This window comes from Nymphalis io, chromosome 12, assembly GCF_905147045.1.
Source record: "Nymphalis io chromosome 12, ilAglIoxx1.1, whole genome shotgun sequence".
NCBI lineage: Eukaryota > Metazoa > Arthropoda > Insecta > Lepidoptera > Nymphalidae > Nymphalis > Nymphalis io.
The window spans coordinates 11,764,292-11,789,070 of NC_065899.1; the positions used below are offsets into that span (position 1 = coordinate 11,764,292).

Genomic DNA, 24,779 nt, shown 5'->3' on the forward strand with positions numbered 1-24,779 from the left:
TCAAGCAATAATTTAAATTTTTTATGCCATATATCTAATAGTAATTAGGTAAAAGGTTTAAAAAATAAAACTATTTAAGTAGGCTCATAAAAATCCCTTTGGAATCATCATATTGCTCATGTAAAAAGCCCAGATTTAGATAATACTGCGAACAAATTGTGTACATGATTTTTTTTGGGTGTAAATAAAAATTTATTATTGTTATTATATAACAGTATTCAATTAAATGTCCAAATTGTTTGATTGCAAACTAAAAATATTTAAATAAATACAGTCTCGGTAGTGTGCCCTTATTGATACTGTATTTTCTAATTAATGGTCGTTAAAATTATCAAAAGACATGCCAATTACAATTTTATTAACATAATTATTAAAGAGTAAGTAATTTTGAAATGTACAATAAAACAAAACCTTCATTAATACTGTTTAATTGCTATCACCATATTTATAATAATTTTTAGCAGGTACTTTATTTGCAAAAAGTCTAAAATTATCTACTATGGAATGCATTACTGATATTGTTATTTCGTTCGATAAATGGTCCAGGATAGATGACCTCGTGTGTAACACCTTTTCCATAATCTTTGCTTCGTCATCGTTAACTGAAAGTAGTAAAAAATACATATTACAATGAACGAATATTTGTTATATCTTGTAAAAGTTACTTAACAAATATAATGGTTGTGAACTCCTTGGTGCCTACAATTGATAATTAAATTTGGTTGTGATTACTATTATAATTATTTCTATAACGTATACTTCGAAAATCAGAGAAGGTATGAGAAGCTAAGCACGTTTTTTTCGATTATAGTGTAAGCATCTTATAACTTAGCGTAAGAATAATCTATTAGAGTTACATTGAATTATTATAACTATAATAATAATATCCTGGGATATTATTCACACACGGCTATCTGATTCCAAACTAAGCAGAACTTGTACGATGGAAACCAGACAACTGATATACTACATATACTACTTTTCTTTTGTAAATACATTCTTATATAGATAATTACACTTAGGACAAACAGACATGTTCATGCACACAAATGTCTGTCCTTGGTGGGAATCGAACCCACAACATTCGGTGTGAAAGGCAACCTACCACGCGAACCGGCCCGTCAACTGTCGTTATAAATAACGCAATCTTAAGATACTTAAGTAGGAATATGTCAAATCTTTAAAAAGTACTAAATTTTCTATGGTCTCATCCCGATATTCTTGATTAGATAAATAAATTAAGTAATAAATTAATAATTATTGTGTGTTCTAACAACTGCGACATCTCAGTACATCTCAGAATGAGATGGCGCAGTGATTAGAACGCGTGAATCTTAACCGATGGCCGCGGGTTTAAATCCAGGCAAGAACTGAATTTTCATGTGCTTAATTTGTGTTTATAATTCATCTCGTGCTTGACGGTGAAGGAAAACATCGTGAGGAAACTGCATATGTCTCATTTCACGGATATTATGCCAATATGTAGCCACCAATCCACATTGGAGCAGCGTGGTGGAATAAGCTCAAACCGTCTCCCAAAAAGGAGAGGAAGCCTTAGTCCAGCTGTCTGACATTCACGGTTACGTGTTAGTAATATCTATGTTACTTTAACTGTGACAATTAGCACTTAAATAGTGTATAGCTAAATAAACAAAAAATAAAGACAAATAGTAACAAAAATACAATATTTTAATTGATTAGATTTCAAAATGCTTACTCGTTTGTAAGAAGAAAGATGGCGTTCGTGCATTTCGTACAGCGACCCTTTCCGGGCCTATTAAGATGTAATCTTCGTTATCTAAACCTCGTTGACCTGCCCATGTGTATGTAATATTACTTTCCACATCCTCTAAAACAAAATAAAATTGTTATATAATATATATAATAAAACAACAATATCAAGTACTGCTGTTTTGTGGTAGAACATCTGATGAGTGGGTGGTACCTACCCAAACGAGCTTGCACAAAGCCCTACCACCAGTAAGCTTTTACATGGTAAATCTTTCTATGGCATTTACATGGTGCGAGCCCGTCTGTGTAGGTACCACCGTGACTTATTCTGCAGCTAAACCACTACTGATCCAGCATGCAATCCATGCATTTTTGTCGGATATATATTCAGACGCAGAGGTTAACTTTATTAATAAGAATATTTTTAATAATGAATTAGAACCTGCTTAGCGGCAACTGATGTATAGACTGCAGAATTTTATTAAAACGCACGTAAGCATATGTAAAGTCATTAAAACAATTTATTAACTTAATTAAGAAGCAAGCTTGGAATGATTATTTTATTTCTAGTATTAAATTGTAAATTGCAGATTATAAATAACATTAATTCATGAATGTATGAATCTACAATAGTGTCGCGACCAGGTATATATAGGTACTGAGATTGACATTTTTTTATGAAATAGGTTACTGAGTTTCCAACGCCCATAAGCATTGGCACTGTAAGAAATATTAACTATTATTTACATTGCCAATGCGCCACCAATCTTGGGATACTAAAATATTATCTTTAATAACACTGGCTTAGGTACCCACACTTCAAACCGGAACACAACAATACTAAGTATTATTGTTTAGTGGTAGAATATTTGATGAGTGGGTTGTATCTACCCGGACGGGCTTGCACAAAGCCCTAACACCAAGCCTTGCCATTATGTGATAGACATGAATATTTGAGAATTAATAAGTTAAAAATATAATGCGGTGTAATATCAGTATGTTATTATTACATGGATTAAAAGTAATTTCTTATAAATAAAAATGTTTGGTCATTTGTAGAGAACGAGGATTGAAAAAAGTTCTATTTTTTTTAAACACGATTTTTATAACGATGCGTACGATCTTTATAACCGATAACCGTCATTACTGAATTGATTTTATTGACTCGACCTGGTGCTTCGACCTGGGACGTCGGGATCTTTGGTCTTATATCTAACCACTTTACCAAGTCAGTCCTGTCAGGCATAATTTCTTAACAATTATATTAATATTTTATTTTAAGTTCAATGTCTCGTATTTAAAAGTTGGTCGAAAATAATTCTTGAATGTATTGTAAAAATTTAAAAATTGTTCAACTGTATTTATTTAAATCGAATAAGGTTAGTGATATAAATTTCGTACGCATTAAAAATATGTTCATATACTCTGACCAAATATTAACTAAGTATTATTTAAAAATAAAAAAGAATCATCACAAAATAAAATTCAACGTAAATTCCGGATGGCCTTGCGAATTCTTTGTGAAGAAATATAAGGAAGAAGCGAACGACTATTGTACTAGTCGTAAAACCTGTCCACTTGATTCAGTTATCAGACTACTTTTTTTATTATACTATGGGGATTAACCAACACGTGAATCATGTAAATTATGACAATAGAGGCTCTGGTTACGGAATTATAGATCCAACTATTTATTATCTGTAATTACCAATTAAATACTTGCTCAACATACGTCTCCTTTGAATAAGTACTCTTATAAGTATTGCAGTATATTTATCGTAAAATTGGTACATAGGTTACGTTAATAAAACACGATATCCTACAGATAATTGAATTTGCAGCTAGTAAATAAATACCAAAACGTAACATCCTTCTGGAGACGCATAACTCAAACTTAAAATGTCAACGAACGTAATTATGTGTGTCTCGGAACAAATTAAAGAAATATGCTCTTAAACATGTGTGCTAGTTATTATGTGTAATTATTTTTATGTTTATGGCGACAATTGATGTTCAAAGTACTGATTAGTACTTGTACGACATTAGGAAAGCTTGGAACCGCTTAATTGACAGATTTCAATGTTTTTAAACTAATTATCAGATATGGTAATCGATGCATATTAATAAATAACTATTTCCCTGAACGTCGTTTGGTCGCTATTTAATTAATAAAAATGTTTATAAAAAAACGGCCGTCAAATTAAAAAAAAATCTGCGAAACAAGGTGTAAATTATTCTGCAATTGGCTTCCAAAAATGCGTTATTTAATGGTCTGGAGGCGATCGTGTCATTCCCAAGGTAATCATCATCATCTATATAATAAATAAATCGCTATTGATTTCTTGTAGATATTTCCATGTCTATATTTTATAACTTACGTATGTCCATTGTTATCTGGGCGAAGAAAGGATCGATTCTCGATGACATCATCATCGTCAGCTCACCAGTGACATGTAGGTCGCTTACGAACTTAACGCCATTTTTTCCACCGGGCAGGTTAAACCTCAAAAAGAATAAAAGTTAGTAAAATAACAAAATGTATAAATCCTTGACTTCGATACCTCTAACGGAAAAACAAAATTTTTTTACCTAAGGGCCTACTATTTAAGTTAAGCAATTCATTAGGAAGTAACAAAAATACGACGGAATGATAAATGTGTTGCGGAAATACAGATTCAAAATTAAAAGATTTTGCTTGCAATGAGTTTTAATCAGTTAATAATTTAGGTGGTAAGTTTATTTTAATATACAAATATACAAGGATAAATGCTGGATTAAATAATATGTATATAGTTTTACAAAATGTTTTTGTTATTTATCAATGAAAAATGATATGATATGTGTTTATTTGTGGCTTAGTATTTTTAATGAGAATATAAAAATATACGATTGGAGGTGCTGGGATTTGAACCCAGGACTTTCAGCATGCGAAGCAGACACTCTACCACTGAGTTACACCCCCTACACAACCGAAAATGCAAAACATGCATTTATGGTAAAAATGTGAAAGTATCCTAAACTTCTGTAGGCTCCCATGCTCTATCTTATGACTAGTCTTTATTGAAAGACGCTTCCAACGTTTCAATAAAATATTAATAAAAACTTAAATTATTGAACATGTGAACACGCTATATAGTTTATAGCAGAATCATTATTACTAATAATGAAAATATTTTAGAAAAAAAAAACGATTAAAAAATTAAACGAGTTTATTACGTACTTCCTTTCAGCGAGTTTTGTCCACCTCGCACCTGTAACATTGACGCGTCTCAATAGAAATGACAATTGCTCATCTGGGAGAGCGACTGTGAGACTATTTAAAAATATAGGATCAATGGCATTCATTCCCAGGTATTTTGAATCCATAAGAAAGAAAAACGTGCGTAGTCCACGACGGAGGCATTCGATGTCGTCAGCTCCGCAAGCTGGGAATGGCAAGGGAGCGCTTGTAGCTATTTAACAGAAAAAATATATTGTAGAGTGTATACGTGCATTTCTGATTTAAGTAAAAATAATTAAGTGCGTGCGATAAGTGACAGGAGTGAAAACGAGTCAGAAAAGTTAAATATAAATAATGTCACACAGCTATGTGTCACCCAAAACAACATTCAATGATAATATTAAAATAGAACGTGAAGTAAAAGAAACACTTTATTACTCAAGATAGACTACTTATGTTATAATATATAGGTTTTTTTATGTTATAGGAAGGCGGACGGGCAAATGGGCCACCTGATGGTAAGTGGTTACCACCGCCATAGACATTGGCGCTGTAAGAATTAATATTAACTATTTCATACATCGCCAATGCGCCACAAGCCTTGGGAACTAATATATTATGTCCCTTGTGACTGTATCACGACATTATTATTGCTGTCTGTCGGTAGATTATCTGACGAGTTGGTGGTGTCTCGCCAGACGGGCTTGCACAAAGCCACCAGTACTATATGGCAAATGTATAACTCACAGTTAGGTATTTTATTTATTGTGCAATAACGGATACTTCAAATTATCGTTGTGGTCTATTAACTCAATTAAAATGTTCCTATATATACTGCATAGAGAGTATTTAAAGAAGTTGATGTATCAGCTGATTTTGTTATATAAAATTAAGGAAATGTGTGTTGGGAATATAATATGTAAATGAAGTTCGTTGGCGATATAATCTCAAGCTCTATATTGTGTCGTTTAACGTAGCACAATTGTGCGAAAACTTGAGAGCGTACCTGCGTTTAATTTTATAATAATATTTATAAAATTAAATATCATAATATTATTTGTATCGTCATTTTACGATATTAAATTAAACTTAATGTTACTGTTTATAAATATTACACTCAAATGTTACAAATTTTGTTAATATTGATTTTATATAATAAAATTGTAGTAAGTATCAGTAACAGCCTGTGAATGTCCCACTGCTGGGCTAAAGGCCTCCTCTCCTCTTTTTGAGGAGAAGGTTTGGAGCTTATTCCACCACGCTGCTCCAATGCGGGTTGGTAGAATTCACATGTGGCAGTATTTCAGTGAAATTAGACACATACAGGTTTCCTCACGATGTTTTCCTTCACCGTAAAGGACGAGATGAATTATAATCACAAAATAAGCACATGAAAATTCAGTGGTGCTTGCCCGGGTTTGAACCCACGATCATCGGTTAAGATTCACGCGTTCTTACCACAGGGCCATCTCGGCTTCTAATATATAAAATTGTATCTATAATATATAACATTATATTTGTAATTGAAATAGAAGATCAAGTGTACCTAACACAATAACTTTGTTAGTCACAGGTTTTCTGAATAACTACTTAGGTATAATAATTAATATTGCGGTTAATTAATTGCATTGCGTTTTTTTAGTATATTGCTATAGATAATCTAGCTAATTAATAGCCTTGAACACAATCAATATTGATTGTGTGTGTGTAGAATTGTAAAGAGTTTTCTTTCGCATGTACAGATAGGATATCCTATCGAAAATATTACTCAGAAACCAACTGAAATTTCTTAAATATTAGACTCCTTTGATAACCAGTATTGTCCATTTCTGTGTAATCTCGTTAACAAAAAAATGCCTGAATTAAATCAACTACACGTTTCCACAGAACATCTCATTTTGAGTCCAGATTGCGATACAACCCGTTATGGATTTATGAAAACTGCCACAAAAACTTAATAAAATGTTAGACCAATAGTTAGTACAGGACATAACTATTCACAACCAAAATACTTAAATTATGAATGAAAAACTATTTCATATAAGTTTAAAAAAATCATTCAAACTTTAAAAATTGCTGTAACTGTATATATGTACATATAGTTCAAAACTTGGTCATAAATCCTGTACTAAAGACCGTGGTTGTGTGATTAAGGAGCGCAATTTGATTAATTGACGCGATCTTTTAATCTGGCTGTAATAAATACACATAACAATAACAAAGCAACTTAAACTAAGCGGTTTTTAAAATATGAATTACTAAATGCCACTTAAAATACAGATTTAACAAAGTCTCATTTTTTTAAATAACAATATATTTATTTAATGTTCACATTAACTTCAGCCTAAATATTAAATTCCACGTTTTTCGAAATTTTGATAATACAAATATCCAAATGTTCATTCCTTATTTATAAGGTTTCTTTTTAATGCTGTATTAAATATATTTTACTTGAAGCGTTAACACAGATAGAGATTTACATATTTTTAACATAAAAAAATTACGAACTTCCATGCAAACTTTCTTTCATAATTTTACCTTCTTAAGATACGATTTTCAAAAGCGCTATAATCTGTCATTCTCTTATAAAGCAAGCCTTAATACTGATTTCCATATTTCTAACATCAGAATTGACGGATTTCCATACAAACTTTCATCCTAAATTTCACCTTCGTAGATGATTAATATTCAATAAAGATTTAATAACTGTTTTTAGCTCGTTAACAGACGCTAAAAATCGATTTCCATATTCCTAACATCAGAAATTACGAATTTCTACACAAAATTTCCTCTGTACTTAACTCCCTTAGGAGATGAAGTCTCAGAGCTCACCTACGTCTCATAAGGAAATCATCTGCAAATTTCATCTTGCTTAACAAGAACGTTTAGTCCGTCAAACAGTCACTTAAAATCTTACGAAGAATATTCTATTAAGATATTTAAATTAGATTGTTTTGAATATTTCATTAATATTAATAAAATATTTTTAATCAAACAAAATAAGTACTGAACGAAATACTTCAAAGTAATATTAAAATATTCACAATACCTAATGAATTACTTTTGGAGTTGGTATTAGTTGGAGTTCATTTTATTTAAACAGGTCATCGACACCGACTCCAAAAAAAGGGGCGCTGCTAAAACAGACAATTTAGAGAAACAAGTCATGGATTTTCTTCCCTCGCCGGTGGATTTTCTACTTTTAACACATGGGATAGGACATGGGACAACATACATACGAATAATACTGCCGAATTTATGGCCTTCTCTTTTGAAGTCAGCTGAAAATGAAACCGTTTTTCACGACGATGTTTTTAATGTATTTGTCATATAAGTTGAATGCGAAATTGAGTCCGTTTATTTGTTCCGTTTTCATGCCCCAACAAATCAATTGATCATCATGAAATTTTGCATACACGCGGTCAGAGGTACAGAAAAGGAAATAGTATCTGCTCCAACTTTCACGTGCAGCTAGCATGATCATAATGTATCAAGTATACGCATGTTCATTAAAAAATGACGGACTCCCCGTACAAACATTTAACCTCTATTTCACCCTCTTGAAAGCTTGTATAAAAAATCTATATAACCGTTCATTCCTTATTACACCATTGAGGGGTTTCTAAAAATTCTTTCTTAGTGCGTGTTTTCATCATAAAATGGATCAACTGTCAAAATGTCAAGTTTCTAACCTCTGTGGTTTAAGCTCTGCGTTGATGAGTCAGTCTCGACAAGTCATTATATATATAGAAAAATAAATCACTGCCGATAAAGATATAAATGTTACATGGAATTATTTACAAAATTAAGTATAGATGATAAATCTCATAAATTAAATTCATTAGCTGTCAAATGACGACATAAAAAATGAGCAACTTTTGAGTATTTCAAATATAAATGTTTAAATTAATACAAATTGGTTCGAGTTTTCAATTAAACGAAAATGTAAATATATTCATTCCTAGAACATCTTAAGAACTTTTTGTGTAGTATTTTCGTTATCTGTAATTAATTATATTATTCAAATTTTATATTTTTATTTTGATTTGATTTAGCCTCCAAATTGCACCATTTTAATAAATATTCATAAAGCAAGTATGGTAAATTAACATTCTTTAATTATCCCATAACAAACTCTTAATGAAAGCTTAGAAATTTATACCAGATCAATTGATTTAGAGCTAGGTTAGATATATGGGCACGCAAGCGATCACGAAGAGACGAAACCAGCAGTATGTATTACTGGTGGTAGAGCTTTGTGCAAGCTCGTCTGGGTAGGTATAGGCCACCCACTCATCAGATATTCTACCGCAAAACATCAGTACTTGGTATTGTTGTGTACCTGTTTGAAGGGTGAGTGAGCCAGTGTAATTACAGGCACAAGGGACATAACATCTTAGTTGCTAAGGTTGGTGGCGCATTGGTGATGTAAGCGTTTCTTACAATTCCAATGTCTATGGGAGTTGGTGACCACTTAACATCAGGTGGACTATATGCTCGTCCGTCTTCCTATTCTGTAAGAAAAAGTATCCTTGTACTGCTGGTTTTCAGTAGATATGCCGGTGCACTAGTCGCCGGCGAGACTCATGGAGAGAAACGCGTAAATGTGTTTTTCCAACGATATAAAAAAAGGTAAGGCCTGCACTAAAATACTAGAAAAACCATGCCTTAGTCGGTAGTCGTTTTTGGAAATCACATGAGGCATAATTCCATACGACATGTCACGTAGGTTCTCCAACGATGTTAACCTTGCATACCTAACGTGAGAACATTTTTTTCTCTTTAGTTAAGCGTTTCTGATACAATTAATAAACACAAGGTATATGTAATGTTTAGTGGATCACATACAAAACTACATTAGAAAAACTAAGATTGGCCAAAGATCCGCCAACGCCACTGGTCGTGTTTAAATATATTCGCAACCAACGTTTGCAATTAGCTGATAGGTACGACTTGCGCTACCATTTGAACATTCCTCTTATTTATTTATTTAGGATTACCAATGTGGCGAGTGCACAATGCGTCTAAACGCAGCACAAACATCACCTGATCAACCACGTCATGGATCAGGTGATGTTGCAGTGGTCTGATGTATGTCGTCACACGTATGGATACGCCCCTTTGGCAATATGGTCGCATGCGCATCTATTGTCCTCGCAGCGACGTCACACGCTTGACCACACCCCCAGCAAGATGGCCGCATGCATCGCTTTTGTTTTCGCCTAGGAGGAGGTCCCAAAAGTGGCAAGCACGCGTGGTGGTCATCGTGAGAGGGGAATGCCTATATAAGCGCTGTTGTTGTTGTTTATTTTTAATAAATTAATTATTTCAACTATTTTTACTGTGCGCTCTAATGTAAACATTGTTGACTTGTCACAATAAATAATTCTTAAAGTCTGCCGGAGTTTTTAATTGGTGGTTAAGTTGCGATCCTCTTCACTGGTGACCCCGACGTTTGAAGAACGAAGAAGAAGAAGACCTTTCAAGATGTCAATGCCGGACGCTCCATTATCACGTGACGCCACAGCTGTTACCGCCCTTCCGGCCACTGGAGAAACGATGCGAGTTGGAGTGAGAGTACCTGTATTCAACCCAGATGATCCAGAATTATGGTTCGCACAGCTCGAAGGCCAATTCACCCTGTCCGGCATCCGAGAAGACTCCACGAAGTTCTATTACGTACTAGCGCAACTGGAACCACAGCACACGGCGGAAATAAGGGACCTGGTCGTAGCTCCACCTTCCACCGGTAGGTACGACAAATTAAAAGCCGAATTAATACGGAGGCTGTCAGCTTCACAAGAGCGTAAAATAAAACAACTGCTAATGCACGAGGAACTCGGTGATAGAAAGCCCACACAATTTTTACGGCATCTACAACACCTAGCTGGGCCAACTGTTCCAACCGATTTTATCCGTACCATCTGGTCAAGTCGACTCCCAACGCATTTGCAGACGTGTATAGCAGCGCAGCATACGAAGATGAGCCTTGAAGACATGGCAGAGCTTGCCGACCGTATCAACGAAATCGTTCCAGCAACATTGCAAGTGTCCGAGCAAGTAGCCGTGCCAGTAGCCGGTCGAGTAGCCGGGCAAGTAGCCAGTGCATCTAGTTCCACTCTAGGAGTACCAAGTACTAGTTTCGAAAGCCTGAATCAGACCGTAGCTGAGCTGAGCAAGCAGATGGAGATACTTAGCATGCAACTTAACCGAAGACAGCCACGATCCCGCTCACGATTCGCCATAGACAGATCGCGACGACATTCCCGCGCACGTTCCCGCTCACAAACAAATAACTACCCGTACTGTTGGTACCATTATAGATTCGGCGAGCGCGCACGCAAATGTATTCAACCGTGTAGCTACAAGAAGATGGGAAACTCTCAAGGCAGCCAGTAGTGGCGGTAGACGACTGCCTTACAATTTCGGGCCGCCTGTTCATCACGGATCGCAAGACCAAAGTGCAATATTTAGTTGACACCGGTTCAGACCTCTGTGTCTTTCCAAGATCCGCTGTTCGGGAACCTAGAAACAAAATGGGATACGAATTGTTCGCTGCAAATGGGACTATCATTTACACATATGGCTTCCTCCCCTTAACGCTGGATCTAGGACTTAGGCGCGCTTTCACGTGGCGTTTCGTCGTAGCAGACGTCTCAAAGCCCATCATCGGCGTCGACTTTTTAAGTTACTACAACCTGCTAGTCGACTGTCGCAACCAGCGCCTCGTTGACGGTGTTACCACACTTGCTGTTGCACTCCCGAAACAACGTTCTACGGAAACAATTTCCTCAGTCCGTACGACTTTAGAGGATACATCTTATCATCGCCTGCTTAGAGAATTCCCAGAAATCACTCGCCCTGCTGGAAAGCCGCACATCACCAAACACTCTACGGTGCACCATATCCGTACCACCGATGGACCACCGGTATCTAGCCGCCCGCGACGGTTAGACCCGGAAAGACTAAAAATTGCTAAGCAAGAGTTCGATGAGATGTTACAGAGTGGCACAGCAAGAAGATCTGACAGCCCATGGTCATCACCGTTACATTTAACTAAGAAGAAAAACGACGGGTGGCGACCGTGCGGCGATTACAGAGCCCTAAACGCCCGTACAATTCCCGATAAGTACCCTATCAGGCACTTGCATGATTTTACGTGCCAGTTGACAGGCAGTACGGTCTTTTCAACCATAGACCTGGTTAAAGCTTATCATCAGATACCAGTATACGAAGACGACATTCCGAAAACCGCTATCGCCACTCCTTTCGGGCTTTACGAATTCCCGTTCATGACGTTCGGTCTTCGTAACGCCGCACAGACCTTTCAAAGATTCATGGACGAGGTACTGCGGGGCTTAGATTTTTGTTATGGGTACCTGGATGACATTCTAGTCTTCAGCAGCAGCAGTACCCTTCATCAAGAGCATCTCAAGTTGTTGTTCCAAAGACTAGTAGAATATGGAGTTCTAATAAATACCAACAAGTGTACTTTCGGCAAAACGCAAGTCCAGTTCCTGGGCCACAACGTGTCAGCAGCAGGAATACAGCCGTTAGAATCGAAGGTTGAAGCCATTCAGAACTTCCCGGTACCCAAGACGCTAAAAGAATTACGAAGATTTTTAGGTATGATCAATTTTTATCGCCGTTTTATACCTAATGCTGCAAAAGTTCAGGCACCGCTCAACCAACTCCTCGTTGGGCCTAAAACGAAGGGATCGCAGCCTATTAACATGACGCCTGCCCTATTAGAGTCTTTCGAACTGTCTAAAAAGCAACTTTCAGAAGCTACGCTTTTGGTCCACCCAGATCCTCAAGCAGAACTGTCCATACAGACGGACGCTTCAGATACAGCAATAGGTGCTGTGCTGCAACAGTTCAAGAACAATGAATGGCAACCCTTAGCATTCTTTTCGAGGAAGCTAAGTCCATCACAGAAAAAGTACAGCCCATATGACCGAGAGTTATTGGCAGTGTATGACGCAATTAAACATTTCAGATTTATGGTGGAAGCTCGGACATTTTGTATCATCACGGACCATAAACCACTTACGTTTGTCTTTGCTAATCACCGAGAGAACAGTTCGCCACGCCAGTTTCGCTACTTGGACTTTATAAGCCAATTCACCACAGACTTCAGATATATAGCTGGTAAAGAAAATATTGTTGCAGATGCCCTTTCGCGTATCGAGGCAGTTTCTATACCCTTAGATTACCACTCCCTGGTCAAAGCACAAGAGGCGGACAGCGAGCTACAGGACCTGCTGAAAAATGGGTCTGCGCTTAGGTTGAAGAAAATACGATTAGAGTCAGAGCCAGCTCTTCTGGTATACTGCGATGTCTCTCAAAGTAATCCTCGACCATTCATCACACCTTCATATCGCAAGCAGGTATTCGATTCGCTCCACAATTTAAGCCATCCAGGAGCCAAGCCTACGGTCAAGTTAGTTACAGAGCGCTACATTTGGCCTGGTATCCGCAAAGACTGTCGACAATGGGTAAAGGAGTGTCAACAATGTCAGCAAAGCAAAGTGACCAGACACACTCAAGCTCCGCTACAAGCCTTCGAAAGCCCTTCCGCACGTTTTCGACACATCCACTTGGATTTGATAGGTCCTTTACCTTTATGTTTAGGTTACAGGTACTGCCTAACCATCGTGGACCGCTACACAAGGTGGCCAGAAGTCTACCCACTACAAGACATCACCGCCGAAAGCTGCATTGCTGCCCTTTCCAGTGGTTGGATATCACGGTTCGGGTGCCCCGAACACATCACCACTGACCGTGGCCGGCAGTTTGAGTCGGGCGCTTTCAAAGAACTGGTCAAGCTCATCGGTGCCAACCATCATACCACAACGGCATATCATCCGACAGCTAATGGTATGGTAGAAAGACTACACCGTCAATTAAAAGCCGCAATTGCCTGTCATTCTACTCCGAACTGGGTAGAAGTGTTACCTTGGGTATTACTAGGTATACGCAGCGCATTCAAGGATGACATTAAAGCTTCAACGGCCGAACTTGTCTACGGGGAACCACTGCGGTTACCTGGACAGTTCTTCTCATCAGCACCCCCAACCATCGAGGACATCACCGAATTCATTGGTAGAATCCGAACACATGTCAATAAATTAAGGCCACAACCATCATCTTGGCACACAAGTTCTAATCAAACTTTTTACATACCAAAAGACCTTATGCTTACCTCGCACGTATTTATCCGGCAGGGTCCCCATCGGAAACCCCTTCAAGCACCTTATTCAGGTCCATACAGGGTGCTGCGACGCGAGGAGAAAACCTTTGACATCGACGTACAAGGCAAAACGCAGCGAATCAGCATAGACAGACTGAAACCAGCTTACATACTCGCTGAGGACCAGACAGACCAGAATATCAAAGTTCAGGAGAAGTCTGATGCCATCCCTGCCAGTAAAACCAGGAGTGGTAGAGTGGTCAGATTCCCAAACTACTATCGCCCGTAGTCACGGTCTCGGCGGGGGAGTAGTGTGGCGAGTGCACAATGCGTCTAAACGCAGCACAAACATCACCTGATCAACCACGTCATGGATCAGGTGATGTTGCAGTGGTCTGATGTATGTCGTCACACGTATGGATACGCCCCTTTGGCAATATGGTCGCATGCGCATCTATTGTCCTCGCAGCGACGTCACACGCTTGACCACACCCCCAGCAAGATGGCCGCATGCATCGCTTTTGTTTTCGCCTAGGAGGAGGTCCCAAAAGTGGCAAGCACGCGTGGTGGTCATCGTGAGAGGGGAATGCCTATATAAGCGCTGTTGTTGTTGTTTATTTTTAATAAATTAATTATTTCAACTATTTTTACTGTGCGCTCTAATGTAAACATTGTTGACTTGTCACAATAAATAATTCTTAAAGTCTGCCGGAGTTTTTAATTGGTGGTTAAGTTGCGATCCTCTTCACCAACATGACATACAGTAACATAATACATAATACAAATTAATAGGTCTAAGGGCAAAAGTTGCCATACTTATAGGTAACCACGACATGCAAAATATGTATATATAAAATAATAATGAAAGAAAATAAAAATAAAATTAAACACAATTTGGAAGTATAAAAAGATATATAAGTGGTATTAAGATATAATTATTAACCCACAGAAACCTTCACGGAGTGTAACAAAAGTATATAGTTACAATTACACAAGACGAACGAATACGAACAAAAAGAAAAAAAATCAATAAGATGACAGTTTTGTTACATAATATCTCTGATTTTCCTTATACAGTTCTTGGATCCATAAGTGTGGTCACGTGGGCGTGGGATTTAGTAAGGTCTAAGTTTTATATTTCATTTATCATATAAAAATATTACCGTTGACCGACTTTACTGGTCATCTACAAAGTTTATAATTCAATCAAATCGAGTTATTATCATTTTGATGACGGAATACGTGCATAATAAGCGTACAGTGCGTGTTTAATAATAGCCGTCAGTTACAGTTACTATTTTAATTATATTGATTTTTTTTTGTTACTAATAATATTAATAGTACAATTATACTTCGTGTAAAGTATAAGGAATCGATTTAAAAATATATCGATTAAAAATTTTCACGGCGAAGAAATATAGCCCGATGTTTAGTTTGAAACAAAACGGTTAACTAGATCTAAAACTGAAAACGTATTTATTTATAACTTAAGTTTTCGAGTGCGAGTTTCTTGTGTAGAAAGAGTAGCTTATATCATTCCTTGGGGTCCAAGTTTTCTTCATACCAAATTTAATTAAAATAGGTTTTGTTGTTATCCGTGAAAGCGTGGGGCAATAAATTAACGAATAGAAAAGTATGGAATGGAGTGTGATGGGATAGGTACTGTTCGCAAACAATGACCTTGTCAATGTTTAATTACTTTGGTTTGTCTTAAACCAAAATTAGAACAAATGAAATTTATTACACATAAAATTGGATTTCTTTGTTTTGTAAACCCGCGAAGTTTACTGTGATGGAAAGAGATAATAACCTTAATAACAATAATTTAGATTTTAGACGCAAATGTGTCTCCTCGTAGTAAGTCCTTTGTCAAAGATATTTTTTTATAAGATGTATTAAGCACCCCTTTCACACGATGGGATCCAAGATGATATCCCTTGTGAAATGGCTCAGTCATCAAATTATAGCACCAATTTTTTTTTTAAACTATTATTCTGATTTGTAATTATGTCGACTGTAAACTCAACTATGTAAATCTTTATTAATGTTAATGTTCCTAATTAAGACAAGAAGTATTCACAGTTAAGTAATTATAGTCCATTTTCATATTTGGCAACATTAAATTGGCACAAACATGTATTTCTATACTTTTTTATCAAGTTTTTTTTTTGGTTGTAATATTTAAATTTTTTGTGTTTTATAAATTTGTAACAATGTTAGACTACTATGGTGGGAAAACTAAATAATTTTAACTATAAAGTGTATTTTCTTAAAAATAAATAAAATGAAAAAGTCTGAGTCCGTCTTTGATTTCTATGACATTTTTATTTTTTTATATGAAGTAAGACGTATATATCTTTATCATTTAGAATTACGTCAATTCATCTCAGTAGAATTTAGAATCGTGCATGACGAGCCAATATGATTAAAAAATATTTTGCCTTTGAGTTTTGATCACATTTTTTTAAACGTAACGCACGCTCGCTCGCTGTATTTGTGCAGAACTTACTATGTGACGCTAGAAATCAAAACGTTAACGAATTTGACGTATATCGCATATTCACATCAAATATTTCCTTCATTTTATGCAACGAAATAAATTGACAAACTAAGAACTTTCTTAATTCATAGATGCAGGTTTAAAATATCCTAATTAAACTAAATTGTATTTTAATTTGGTTATTAGTAAAAAATTGGAGGCAATATAATATTTTAACAATTATACATGTGTATATAAATCTACAAACACAGGAAGATCGGCACATACATCAAAACGAATTTTTGAAACATCAAATAAACTATAAATCACAATACACAACAGTTTAGTCCATTCCAAAACATTGATTAATATTTTTTTATTATAATAATTTTATATGAATTACGTTCTTTTTTAGCTAAAATTATTAATTTATAAGAATATTCTTATATAACCCTCATCTACCCATGGGTTCGTTTTCATCCCACTTAAAGTATAAATACTGTTAAACAAATAATAGAGGGAAAAAAGTTCCAGGCATATATATGGCTCAATTGTTGATGTGAGTTATACTGAAAAGAAGTAATTCCTTAACCGTAAGGTACTTTTGTTGTTTTGTGTTAAATTGTCTGGAAACAAGAAGCTTTAGCAGCCAAATCGTTTTGTTTGCCGAAGGGTTTTTTAAAGGGCACGTAATAGCAATTATCAGTGAATATACTATACATTCGAAAATTTACACTAAATATTTATTTACATTTATATCTTTAAAAATACAATCATTATTAAATAATATTCGTTTTTTTTTAAATTTATAATTTAGATTATCATAAATTTAATTTATTTAAATTACAAATTCTATAATTAATAGGAAGCTAAAATAGTAAGCGAAGATAGTAATTTATAATATGAAGAAAATCGTCAGAATTGGAATTAGTTATCTCTCACAATTATTAAATAAATATTGAAAATAGTAAAAGAATTAAAGAAAATTTAATTAATATTAAAAAAATAAAGTTTACATTATACACATAATATTAATATTAATAAACTTACGTGAATCATAATCTCGGAAATTAATAAACTGTCCGACACAAAATTGTGTGTAATAAATAACACAAAACACACAAACAAAAAGTCGTATGCAATTGAGTAACATCTTGCCAATACTAATAAGAGTCAAGAAAACGGATCGCGGCCGTCCGCACCACTTTTATACACACTGACCTTTGTTTTAACAAAAAGAAAGAGCCAACGGCATAACCGGTGAGGTGGTTCCGTTGTTGCTTGTGTTGAAACTTATATATCTCTTGTATTAATAACATAATTTGTTCGATTATTCTATATCGAATTAAGTTGAATTAATATACTGATACAGGATATTACTGATATGATAGCGTGCTAACTACGTTGATGGTTTTTTTATAGTATAGGTAGGCGGACGAGCGTATGGACCACCTGGTGATAAGTTTATGATGTAAGGCATTGTAAGAGATGTTAACTATCGCCTACATCGCCATTACGTCACCTACCTTGGGAACTAAGATGTTGTGTCCCTTGTGCCTGTAATTACACTGTATGCTAAAACAGAAGAAATCCCCACGAATGTGTTAGTAGCAACTGTATAAAGATTCAATCGGATAATTATAGGAATGAACAATATATGATGATGATGATGATGTCATCCTGAACGATTTCCGCCACGGCGGCAAATCTCAAGAGAGATTAACTAACTTTGTGCATAAATACAGATGCACACTCTATTCTCTAATTCTCACTTAGTCCGGTGGGACGGCAATTCAACACCGGAAAGAATTCAGGTGCAAGAACAACGGCTTTATGTGTTTTCCGAGCAGCGGAAGTGTACACGCTTTCAACTTAAAGATTCTGGGCTGCTATTACGAATCTTCGATAGAAAAACTCAGTAATTTTTTATCAGCCCGACTTTGAGTTTAGAAACTAGCACCTTCGGGATCAGTGGCCTTATATCTAGCCACTAGACCAACGAGGCAGTTAAACAAAATACTATATATATTTATATGTTCGTTGAAGATTATAGTCTGACCATAATTAAATATCCCAGGAAATAAGGAAAAAAAGTCGTGGCAGAACTTTGTGCAGCCGCTTGGCTGGGTGGTATCTATTAGTTATTCTATCGGACACTAAATATAAGTTTTACTGGTACATGAGACTATTATTATATATGGAAAAGTGAGTTTATTTGTTTGTTACCATTTAACATCTTAACTTCTGAACTGATCATCATCAAATTTAGTACACACGTTTTCAGGGGTACAAAAAAGTACATAGAATACCTAACATCTTTCCTCCCGCTCGGGTGGAAACAAGTTATCAATGTAATATCATGTAATATAGTTCTAAGTTAATTGATATTAAATTCAATTATGAATATAATGGACCTTTAGTTATGATAATTTAGTACATATTACGTCACGTGGAAATTTGAAATGAATTCGTCGATTTTATTTTTATGGTAACATTAGCGCTAACACAAGCAAAACTAATAAGCTTTGAATGAGGCGAACGTTGTTCTGGGATCTAATGGAAAGGAACATTAAAGAAATGGCAAGTATGTGTACGTTTTTTCAAATAAGTTGGTAGATTGTGTGGACTGTGTGTGTGTATTTGTCTAAATTGGTCGGCAGTGACCGACCGACTTACAAGTAATTTTAACCATATCTTGCATCGTAAATGCAGAACCAACCTTGGGAACTAAGATGTTACGTCTCTTGTGTCTTTATGTTTGTGTCTTGTGTCTCATGTTTTGTGGCGCGTTGACAGTGTAAGAAGATGGCGCTAGCCAGTTAGATGATAAAATGGGCCACCAATGATTGGTGACAAAATAAATTAATATATAATTAAAAATAAAATAGTTTTGGTCGTGAAAATTGCTTTTGATATCAGGTATTTTCATATTAACACAAATAAATAAATTAACACGAATATATCATTATATTTATTACTTCCTGGAAAAACGTTTTTATTAAATTGCACATTAATTCGCTCCACTGATCTCTAAAAACCGGCCGTGTAATCAGTTTGTTGCCTAAGTATTCAGGTATAGGCGTGTATTGCACTACGCCTAATATCAATGAGTAATAATGATAAAGAAACGAACATTACTAAAATTTTAAATCAATTTAATTGTTTATTATGAAACATTTATTAGGTGAGATGGCCCAGTGGTTAGAACACGTGAATGTTAACTGATGATTGCGGATTCAAACTCAGGCAAGCACTACCGAATTTTCTTGTGCTTAATTTGTAATTAATCTCATGCTAAGAAAACGAGTTGATACCTACATGTGTCAGATGAAAATCTGTCTCGTGTGTCCACAGCTTGAATAAGCTTCAAACCTTCAGCTTATAAGTAGGAGACCTTAGCCCAGTGGTGGGACATAAACAGTTCAAACATTTTTATATTAGAGACGTGATAAATTCATGTCAAAGTCAATTAACCTTCAACTCAATATTCGGTACTTATATTGCCTTTTTAATGTTGATTTCGTGATTTGTTTTATTATCAAATTGCTCGCATCTCATGTTATCATATCACATGAGACTGATGACTTTATCTTCAACGTTCGTGTTAATTACATTTGGCGTGATTTTCGTGGGTAGATGTTTCGATAAAATTAACCAAAGTTCACAATTGATTGTTAAAATAAATACTTTGTCAAATATCGGTAATTTCTGTGATGCAGTGATCAGGGGGCCAATTATATTAATTTATAGCGGTTATTTTTTTATTTGTCTTCTATATAAATATATATCATAGCATTTGTTAAATTTGTATTTATAAAAATACCGATAAGATAATATTTCTTATAAATGGAAAATTGATTTAAAGTTGTTCATAAAAAAGTCACTTATTCGTCTTATTTCGAAGTATTAATTAAACCTTATCTTACCTTTACGTGTTTCCCTTCTAAATCTAAATCTTTTACTCTGACAAACGCCCGAAATTGCTGCATTTAAGCATCTACTTTAACAATATAGTCACTAAAGTCCTCCCAAACGGCTCTACCAATTTTGATGAATATCTTTTTTTTTGAGTCGGTCTTTGTATCGTTTAAATTGAAAGTAAGCGCCGTGGGACGAGCAGCTAGTATTTACAGTAACAGTTAATGTCCCACTCCTGGGCTAAGGTCTCCTCTCCCTTTTTGAGGAAAAGGTTTAGAGCTTATTTAATAAATATATATTCTTAGTACCATAAAATAAGTTCCTTATTTTAGAATATTTAAAAAAAAAAATAGTTTTAGTATATAATTTTAAGTTTTAGTGTCAATAAACTACTAGATGATGTAACACTTAAAAGTTGCTCAAAAGTTTATAAAAACTCGTACAATTCTAAAACGATTATAAAAAAATATCTATAAATATAAGTAGTTAAGTATTGAAGAGTATCTAAATATCTCGAGAAGTAATGAATAAGTCCTTGAACTTTGCAGCATATAAATTCAATTGCAAAAGAAAAATAATCAATTAAATATTTCGTATAATGAATTATTTTTATATATCTGTAGCAGTATTTTTTATCTGTGGAATATTAACTTGGCCCGTTTTTAAAATGAACCGACAAATTAAATATATCGATATTTTATTACATTATTGTCATATTAATCATAAATTTTATAATTAAAATGTGGTGATGATATTAATATATCACACCGATTTAATTTTGATGGTTGCATAAATTAATAATTCATAGCTTGTTATAGATACCGATATAACTACGTGAATATAAAGCAGCTCATTCATGCGTAGAAAAAGCAAAAAATTGCATCGAATAACAGGTACTACGGGCGTGGTTACTTATTCCTTTTGTCGTTTTGCAATTAATTTTTCATAACTTTGTGTAATTTAACGACTTAATTTGCTTTAATTTGCCTTTTAAAACTTCAGATATGAATTGAAAGTTGAATAACCTTCACTACCCTCCATTGGAAAATATGTACAAAGTTTAAGTATTTATCCTAAATCAGTCAAGATCAATTCAAATAAATATGTGCTTACATGTTATATACGTAGGCTCCTACAGCACTTAAAATCGTGAGTTAACAAGATCATCCACCGGTTTCTAACGAAGATTACACCGAGAACCAACAAGGGAATCAGTAGTTAAGATTAAAAACAAAATTTTAATGTTTATATTACAAGATTAAATAGAATGTTAGGCTAAAGCATATTAATTCAAACGTCTGGTTAGTGATTTTCTTTCTATTATTTGTTTTTTTTTTCTATTTTATATTGATGACTGTTGTAAATACAACGCAAGCTAATAATATAAGTGACCCTTTTTTATAATGAATTTTAATTAATTTATTATTATTATTTTATGATATTGTAAAGTTTTACCATGGCAATAATCTATAAATTTTACCAAAAATAATATGGGTTCGAAAGCAAATTTGATCATTCTCAAGGTTATTATATTTCATCATTCCTATGTATTCTTTAAAATGTTCCTTTCTCTCACAAGCCTTTACGAACTTAAGATTAGCTAGCCATATCTGATCGTCTTAACATTGTTTAGTTGTGCATGTAAATTATTTCGTGTTAATTCGTGTATTTTTGATCTTCGACTTTTTTTTGAAGGAACGCCTTTTTTGTTCCTTAATTTATAGTTTGTTAATGTTACCTGAATAAAAAATAAAATTATAAACGACATAATAATAATAAATGTATGACGTTTGCGTTGATATTTAAACTCGAACTCTATTAAATATTAGAAGCATTACACTACGAGTAACTTATTGTTTCAAAATACCAATCGGAATATACCAATTTCATTTTTAATTTAATTGTATCGAACACATGCTGGTGTACTGTGTTTTCATTAAGTACCGAGTTAAGGAATTAATTAATTATAATTAAGCACCTTTAACTCATTACGCCATCTCAGACAATTTATATATATTTCGAATAAATGATAATTAATACCACCTTTATTGCTTAGATGGTATTTAAGGCTGGTGTTGTTAAAATTTATTGCGTAAAATTTGACTTTAAGACACTACACCTTTCAAACGAGCAAGCATCTTATCATATACATCTCTTAAGCACATGCCGCTTTTATTTACTGGTCCTATGGCTTTTCGTCCAATCTTGTATGTCTTGTCTTTAAAACATTTGAAAACAGGTCCCGGCACTTCAAACGGGATTAAGAATTAATAAATAAATTCTAATTAGGGAACTTAGTTCCGTATAAAATTTAATTTTTTAACCTTAATAGGTTAAGTAGTGTTACAACACTTAACCTTTAATACATTCAATCAATAACACCTAAATGATCCTTTCACGGCATTCACTTTCCCAACTATTAAAGTAAATAAAAAAATCTGTATAAAAAATTATATGCTGTTGCAACTCAACTCGATTGCGCGATGCTCTGTCACAAAAATGGAATTACTACCTTACTTGATTTTTCCCACCAGACTCGATTTCCAAAGTTCTAAAGATTTTGAATCGATTTCGTATATCTGAAACTCCGTCATAGTCGGGCAACAGCGCTTGGACAACTTACAACGTTCACAAAGTCCTAGTGTATTGCTGTGTTTCAACAGGTCAACGTCCCCAAAACGCAGAGGAAATGCATCTAACAAACTATGTTCAAATCTACCACGCCTCTTATCATTTTTTTGCATAGATCAAATATTTTTTAATACCATTTTAGTACATAAGTCAGTCATGGCTACTCTTTTTGAACCAACGTATCACTTGTTCACGTACAATACTAATGATAAAAGTATATATTAAAAATGTTAAATATTTAGGAGATTTATATGATGGTGACTATAAGTGTAACAGCCAGGGAAGTAGAATAACTTATTTAAATCACTAAATCCTCATCACTAGGGATTTGTTGTTGGAAGATGGTACCCAAATGGTCTGATGTTTTCGTTTTTTTTATAAAATAGTAATTATATTGAAAAAATATGATTTTAACATTTTTAACTCCTAATCGATTTAAAGTGACGGATTTATAATCGAAAATTAAATCTTATCTCACTTAATGCTTTACACGTAAATATTTTCAAACTGTCAATTTATTCCTGTTTTAAGTTATGTTATTATACAATAATAAATAGCCGAATTTGAAACCTGTACATTTTCGTTGTCGACAAAAAATGTGTAATTTTTGTATGCACTTGATTTAATATAATATACTCGAAGTTCGATCGTATACGCCGCTGACGCCATCGAACTGAACATCCGTTCATCGACTTACGTCTCAACCTTTATCACGTTTCAAGAGTTATGTCTGTTGATTTAAGCACGCAAATTTATTTAACATATTACTCCAAAAGGATGTTTAGAAAACAAAGGCATGTTTCCGTAAAAAAATACATAATCAGGTCCTGTTTTAATATGGAATTCCTTTTAAGATATTCATACGATTTTGACCTTTCATAAAAAAACATTACTACCTACATTCCTTTACATAGCATTTGAGTAAAATTTGACCCGTATGCATAATTTTTTATTCAAATTCTACAAGCAGGGACGAGAGTAATGTGTGTTATTTATTTTGTCTATGTTAAGAATTTTTATTTTTTCGTTTAGTGGAAACTATACCGCGTTTTTTTTACATATGAGTTACTGGTCGTTTTCTAATCGGATACAAAATCAAAATGTAAGTATTATTGTTGGTTATTTACGATATAAAAGCTGAATGTGTGACGAAGGCATTATACGACTCTTGGATTTCTCGATTCGTTATAATATAATTATACTATAACTATCGACAGGGGCAATCAATTTAACCATCAATCATCCAGCTCGACAGATTTATGTGGGATTAAGTTAACAATTGTGTGTATCATCCAGCATGACGACTGCATCGTATTCTGAAGTTAGCCTTCATAGTTTATGAGACTAATCGCTGGACAAACATCCCTTTAACAATTCTATCAGACATCAGTCGTCTTAGAAGGATTATCTCGAGTGCTCCACTGCAGAAATTTATATGGTAAAAAGCATGCAGTTTTTCATGCAGGATAAATATTAACTAATTAATATGTATGTTATACGTTACGTTATAAATTGATGTAAAAGAGTAACTATTGAGTTTCTTACCGGTGCTTCTCGTAACTATACATTTAATTTAATACAGTAACAAAAATACTGCAAAACTGACC

At 34.4% G+C, this 24,779-nt stretch overlaps 1 protein-coding gene and 1 non-coding gene across 2 annotated transcripts; both read right to left on the reverse strand.

Annotated features, from left to right (window-relative positions):
• Positions 1-412: 412 nt before the first annotated feature.
• LOC126772515 (uncharacterized) lies at positions 413-17,916 on the reverse strand. The gene is made up of 5 exons (XM_050492914.1): positions 17,674-17,916; positions 4,952-5,183; positions 4,110-4,234; positions 1,718-1,849; positions 413-602 (listed from the first exon to the last, which is right to left on the reverse strand). Exons 1-5 carry the CDS (start codon positions 17,774-17,776, stop codon positions 427-429), a joined length of 768 nt encoding a protein of 255 aa, XP_050348871.1. The 5' UTR covers positions 17,777-17,916; the 3' UTR covers positions 413-426.
• Trnaa-cgc (transfer RNA alanine (anticodon CGC)) lies at positions 4,622-4,693 on the reverse strand. Its single transcript has one exon. It is a non-coding gene; the product is annotated as a tRNA-Ala (tRNA).
• Positions 17,917-24,779: the final 6,863 nt, after the last annotated feature.

Coding starts and splice junctions, on each gene's coding strand:
- LOC126772515 (XM_050492914.1), bottom strand. CDS start 17,776: ATGTTACTCAATTGCATACGACTTTTTGTTTGTGTGTTTTGTGTTATT. Junction 1,850..4,109: donor CCAGATAACAATGGACATAC/GTAAGTTATAAA, acceptor ATTTTGTTTTAG/AGGATGTGGAAAGTAATATT. Junction 603..1,717: donor ATCTTTCTTCTTACAAACGA/GTAAGCATTTTG, acceptor TACTACTTTCAG/TTAACGATGACGAAGCAAAG.